Source organism: Giraffa tippelskirchi, chromosome 3 (genome assembly GCF_054371585.1).
Source record: "Giraffa tippelskirchi isolate mGirTip1 chromosome 3, T2T-mGirTip1v1.2.pri, whole genome shotgun sequence".
Classification (NCBI taxonomy): Eukaryota; Metazoa; Chordata; class Mammalia; order Artiodactyla; family Giraffidae; genus Giraffa; species Giraffa tippelskirchi.
Genome location: NC_137277.1, coordinates 33508169 through 33514808, shown reverse-complemented (window position 1 = coordinate 33514808; position 6640 = coordinate 33508169). Strand labels below are relative to the sequence as shown.

At 43.1% G+C, this 6640-nt stretch overlaps 1 protein-coding gene across 3 annotated transcripts in view; it reads left to right on the top strand.

Moving 5' to 3' along the window:
• The first annotated feature begins 3 nt into the window (after nt 1-3).
• ADPRM (ADP-ribose/CDP-alcohol diphosphatase, manganese dependent) overlaps nt 4-6640 on the top strand; it is a 136370-nt gene continuing 129733 nt past the window's right edge. For 2 of the 3 annotated variants that reach the window (XR_014079120.1, XM_081578320.1), the window contains exons 1-3: nt 4-68; nt 2858-3475; nt 4322-4438. Coding sequence is in view for 2 of the 3 variants with exons in the window: in XM_081578320.1 (XP_081434446.1) it covers nt 2875-3475; nt 4322-4438 (718 nt within the window). In the remaining variant the exon portion in view is untranslated. Of the gene's footprint in view, nt 591-2857; nt 3476-4321; nt 4439-6640 lie in introns of all 3 variants that reach the window. The other variant, XM_081578322.1, reaches the window with a different exon arrangement.

The following is a 6640-nucleotide window of genomic DNA, read 5'->3' as shown; positions in this document are numbered from 1 at the left end:
TACGCTCTATGGTGACGCGGTAGCCCATCCGGTAGCCAGGGAGCATTTCGCCGAGGAGCCGGCGCGCGGTAGGTGGTTCCTCGCGGCCGGAGGCGGGGCGGACCGGGCTGGGCGGGGGTTTCGCGGGCCGGGCCGACCGGGTAGACGGCCAGGCTCGCGGGATGGGGCAGGTGCCGGAGGTGGGGGCAGCCTCCGGGGCTGGGCTCCGCGGCGGGTCCTGGGCCGAGAGGCCTGAGTACAGCTCGGGGACCCCAGGCTTCGGCGACCGCAGCAGCTGCTCCTCCCCCGGCGCCCCCAGCCTTGGAAAAGAGAAAACGGCGCCGGGAGACGGGCGGGACCGGGCAGCCCCCGTCCCCACCCTGTGGGGCGCGCTCGGCCAGCCCAGCCAGGAGGCCGGTCTTTGACCGCTTTGCACCCCTAATGTAGAAGCGGACCCATTGCACTTGAAATACTGTTTGACTTTAAAAAGAAAAAAAAATTGATTAGGAGATTTGAGTAGTGCAGAGTGACAAGGACTAGTCAAGTATGACCGAACTGCCTGGAACTTATATTCCCAAGTTATAAGGAACCGAACTACAAATAACGGCACTGTACGGAGTAGTGTTTGTTCTGTTTTATATCCCAGCCCTGGACTTGGTCCCCCTGGGCTCTGTGATTGATACAAGCCTGTATTTATTTAAGCCCATTACTAACGAGGGGTGTCTTACTTGGTAGCTCAGACGGTAAAGAATCTGCCACTATGCAGGAGACCAGGGTTGGATCCCTGTGTCGGGAAGATCCCCTGGAGATCTCCAGTACTCTTGCGTGGAGAATCCCATGGATAGAGGAGCCTGGTGGGCTACAGTCCATGGGGTCACAAAGAGTCAGACATGACTGAGCGACTGACACTAATGAGGGGGAGAGCACTCAGGTTTATTTTTCATTCCTTGCGAAAATTTAACTCGCGTTCATTCTGTCTTGCCTTTGCTTCAGCATCTGCTGTCTTAATCTTACCCTTCTCCGTCTCTGAGGCAGATTCGCAAAATATAGGGAAAAAAAAAAACAAAACATGAGAAACCGGCCTTCTAACTTCCTTAACTTTGGATCCCACTTCTGCGGGAGATTTTTTCCCAAGGTTTCTACTGAGCTGAAGCATCTGGCGATCGTGACCCTGGGACATGATATTTTCCATAAACTGGCATCTTTAGCTAGTGTGCTCCTCTGCTGGCTAACCAGGAAGTTGGTGGTCTGCTATTACCCATGTTTCTTGATTCCTGAATTATGCTGGAATTCTCTAGAATATCTGCTGGAAGTAAATATTTGCTTAGCACGTCAAATCATTTTTAATTGAACAAATTTTTCTGTCTTGAACTTGCCTATGGTTAAGGTTCCCCCCGCCCCCTCCTATGTCTCTGTTTCCCCAGAGAGAAGATATTCCTCAAATCGACAAAAAGACACAAAAGTTCCTTGCTTATTCAGGCAGTGAGCATATAAAATGTTGTTCACCTCTTTGCTTAGTTGTAGGTTAACTGATCAGACAGCCGTCAGATACATTGAAATTGAATTCAATGTTTTTTTCAGCTGGTCTGTTAACTTTTATTTGCTAGAGTGATTCTTCTAATAGCTTGTTCCTGTGTTTGTTTACTAAAGCATTTTTATACAACTTCCTCATATTAAATTTACAGTGTTAACTAAAATAGTAACTTCTGAAACAGTTTCTGACTGAACATAGGTGTCCTGAGCTTTTGATAGAATTATTTGTACTCAGCCATTAAAAAGAATACATTCGAATCAGTTCTAATGAGGTGGATGAAACTGGAGCCTATTATACAGAGTGAAGTAAGCCAGAAAGAAAAACACCGATACAGTATACTAGCACATATATATGGTATTTAGTTAATTGGTAAAGATAACCCTGTATGCAAGACATCAAAAGAGACACAGATAAATAGAACAGTATTATGGACTCTGTGGGAGAGGGCGAGGGCGGGATGATATGGGAGAATGGCATTGAAACATGTACATTATCATATGTGAAATGAATCGCTAGTCCAGGTTTGATGCATGATACAGGACGCTCGGGGCTGGTGCACCTGGATGGGATGGGGAGGGAGGTGGGAGGGGGGTTCTGGAAGGGGAAAACATGTACACCCATGGTGGGTTCATGTCAATGTATGGCAAAACAAATACAATATTGTAAAGTTAAAAAGTAGATAAATAAACTAATTAAAAAAAAATAAAAGCAAAAGTGGAAAGATAAAAAAAAGAAAAAGGCCATTAGTGGAAAACTGGTCAAATCCAAATTAAGTTTGTAGTAGTTAATAGTTTAATACCAGTGTTAATTTCTTAGTTTTGAAAAGTATATTCTGATTATATAAGACATTAACATTAGGGGAATCTAGGAGAAGAATGTGTGGGAACTCTGCACTATCTTTGCAACTCTTTTGTAAATCTAAAATGAACCTAAAATCAAAATAAAAATTCTGAAATTAAGAAAAAAAGAATTATTTGATGTCTGTGGAAGAAGGGCATGTGTGTGTGTTTAAAATTAGTGTATATTTATTAAAAATTTCACAGACTTGAATTTGACTTCACAGGAACTAGAATGCCTTTTCGTTAATATGTTAATACCCTTTTGTTAATTGCTGCTCTTTTGCAGAATAGAGGTTATCTATTTTACAGGTGAGGAAGCAGAACCATTTTGAAGATTTGATAATTTGGACTTAAACCATCAGACCTTAAAGCCCATGCACTTTTCTCTACCTAGCTACCTATTGGATTGACTATTAAGTTTAATATTAATGTTACCATTTTCTTCAGTCCAGTAGGAAATTAAGACATTTATAACATAGTTACCTTTTTCATCTTCTTTATTTAGAAAGCTATTTGGAGGTTATGGATTATAAGCCCGAACCTGAACCCCTCAGTGAGAGCTCAGAACTTCTCTTCTCCTTCGGAGTGATAGCCGATATTCAATATGCTGATTTGGAAGATGGCTATAATTTCCAGGGAAACAGACGGAGGTACTACAGACACAGTCTTCTTCACTTAAAGGGTGCTATCGAACACTGGAATCAAGAAAGCAGCATGCCCCGTTGTGTACTTCAGCTTGGAGACATCATCGACGGATACAATGCGCAGTACAAAGCATCAGAAAAGTCACTGGAGCGCGTCATGAACACATTCCAAATGCTGAAAGTCCCTGTTCATCACACATGGGGAAACCACGAATTCTATAACTTCAGCAGAGACTATTTAACAAACTCCAAACTTAACACAAAGTTTCTGGAAGACCAGATTGCCCACCATCCTGAGACTGTGCCCTCGGAGGATTATTATGCGTATCATTTTGTACCATTCCCTAAATTCCGCTTCATTTTACTCGATGCTTATGACATGAGTGTCTTGGGTGTGGATCAGTCTTCTCCAAAATACCAGCAGTGTCTGAAGATACTGAGGGAGCACAACCCAAATACGGAACTGAATAGTCCTCAAGGTGAATTATTCCTTTGAGCTGAGAATCTAATACATTGTCTTTAAATTCTTCAGCTACCTTTTATTCAGCAGGAAGATGGACGATTAAGGTAAAAGTATACTGTCCTGTTGTTCAGGGTCAGGATTTCTCACTCGCCTCATGGCACACGGAGTGGTGGCAGTTGGTTCAAGATTCATTTATGTAGCAGATATCTGAGGGCCTAATATTCTGGCCGGGCACTTTCACTAGGGCACCTATTCAGAGCTGTAGGCAGTACTGACGGCACCACTTTTTTGTGGAAGCAAGAGAAGAAAGTGTGCAGGACAGATAATAAATGAAAGAGAAGTGATAAACGCCACCAAGAACATAGAGTGTAATATTACAGAAAAGGACTGGAGGTACCATTGTAGTTAGTTGGCCAGAAATAGCCTCTCTAAGGAGAAAAGCATTTCAGCTAAAACCTGAGTGAAAAGGAGTCATCGTCCTTGGGAAGAGTGGGTGGAGCACAGTGTTCAAGACAAAAACAAACGCAGAGATGCAAAGCAGAGTAAGAGCTTGTTAGTGAAGAACGCACAAGGGTCTGGGGGTGAAAGTGACTTTAGAGTGACTCAGTGGACATGAAAACAGTCTATTTGGTATTCAGTGTAACAGGGAGCAAGGGAAGTAAGCAGAGGAGTATTGAGATCAGGAGTAAGACACAGCGTGATTTACTTTGCTCTGAATTCTTTTAGTTCCTATTTTAAGTCAACTGCTGCCGAGTATTCCTGAAGAAAAAAGCACGAGTCTCCCCCATGGCAGCTGAGTTTGGGTGCCCGAGTGAGAGAAGCGTTGACATTTGACGAGTGTAAATGACTGGATTCGTTTCAGGACTTCGTGAGCCCCAGTTTGTCCAGTTTAATGGTGGATTTAGCCAAGAACAGCTGAACTGGCTGAACGAAGTTCTTACATTCTCGGACAGAAACCAAGAAAAGGTGGTGATTGTGAGTAAGTATTTAAATGATTCCGTTACACTAGCATTTTAGAGAATGGGTTTAGTTAAAGCATACTAATAATATTTAATATTGAGATGTCTCTTTTTTATAAAATAAAAGCTTAGTTTAAAACTCTTTGTTGAGAAACAATCTGAATATAAAATTAATGTTTAAGAATTGTAAGATGAAAAGGAGAAAAACATATTAGAGATTGTGATTTGGCCTTTTAGGTTTCAAAGTAGAATTTCCCCAAGTGGGATCAATTTGTGTAGCAATGTGCGTAAGTGAAAAATCCAGTCAGGCCCCGGCCCACATCTCAGCCTCAGGAGTCCTACTGGTGGGTGCAGTGGCCTCTGCTGCCCACTGAAAGCAAAGCTGGAGTCCAGGAGACAAGTGTGAGAGGACCGTCTGGCAGGGCTGTAACTAAATCCTCCATGTGGTTGCAAGGAAATAAGTGTGTTGTTTTCATTTAGAGTCATTTTTCATGGCATACTGCCGTCAGAGATAGGAATTGGGAGGTGCTTAAAGTACACTCAGATGTAGATGTTTGTGGGTGCTTATGCACACACACACACGCACACACATGAACTGAATTTGGGTTTGCAGTATGTCTGGTGTACATGGTGTGGGGGCTGAGATTAGTTCTCCTGTTTAAAACTGACATGGCCTGAAGACTGGACTGAGGGGCAGGGGGATGGCATGCCCTCCTGGCTCTTGTTTCTGTGACCTGTGTGACTCTGGACAAATGCTCAATGTACACACTGCAGTTTTCTTATGTTGTATCAAATGAAACTATGAACACGAAGTCCTTTTGAAAGTGACAGGCTATTCAGATAGTTGATAATATAAAATTATATCCAGGGAATTCCCGGTGGTCCAGTGGTTAGGACTTTTAGCGCTTTTCACTACTGAGGCCTGGATTCTACAACCCCTGGTTGAGGAACTGCTGCTGCTACGAACCTAAAATCCTGCAAACTGCGTGGGACAGCCAAAAAATATATTTCTGTAAATCAGTTTTTACTTCTCTTTCCCTGACGTGATAAGATGGTGCACGAGATGGTGTTTTATTCTTAAATTTTATTCAGAATAAAGTGTCTCTAGAATATCAAATGTCATTCAAGGCTTGGAAAATTAAATAAAATTAAATAAGGTGCCCTCAGGGGTGATAGCCCTGATGTGACACTGTTTGGCTCTGTAATAAGTGGTCTCCAGAATGGGATACTTCTTGTCTCTGCTTCTTGGTTTTTGCTGCCAAAATGTACCTGTTAATTTTACCTGTACTGAATGTAGAAAATGTACCTGTACTGAATACTCTGATCTCTGAACCCAAAGAGACTGAACCACGTAGCTCACGGCGTACAGCTCCTGAGACAGCCCCCTTTGTCATCTCTCCCTCTGTATTCTGCTCGCGTCTTTGCACTTCTCTCAGTGCACCTGTCTGCTTAGCTTCTGATAGGTTTCTTCCATTTTGCTCTCAGCTCAGAGGCCAGGTAAACAAACCTGTAATAACTGAGTGCCTTGGGTTTTCTTTAGCAAAGTTTAAAATGGCTAATAGACATTTTATTTTGTTTCTTCACTTTCATTTTGGCTACTCAGTGATATTTGGCCTAATCAAGTTTTGGCCATTCAGTTGGAAGGATGGAATTGCTATTAGCTGAGATATGGAACACAGCAGTAGGAGGGGTTTTGGGTGAAGAATTCAGGAGTTCAGGTTTGAAAATACTTTTCAAGTGTCAGATGCCTCTTAGACACCAGGAGAGAGATTGAGTAAGTATTGTGGACATACTTGTCAGAAACTTGGAATCGAAGTTTGGGCTGGATATCTAAATGTGGAAGTTGAAAGAATAGAGCTGATGTTTAAAATCGTAAATTACTAGGAGATCACTATGCTATTAGGTGTAGATAGTGTAGTGTATCCCGAGGACCAAGCATTCGGGCAGCCCAGATAGGATGCAGAGAAGTGAGAATGCAGTAAAGGAGGGTGAGTATCAGAAGCTGTCAAGGTTGGGAGAAGAGTAGGGGGATGGCGGTGTTCTGGAGCCAAGTGTTTCAAGGAGAAGGGAACAGCTGATTGTGTCAGACACCACTGGGACTTGACAGATGCATCCAGCATAACATTGGGTCTAGAAAGTCACGTGGCCTTCTCGGACCCTCAGCCCTTATCACAGCTTGAAGAGCGGTGGTGGTGATGGTGTGTGTGTGTGTCTGTGTGTGT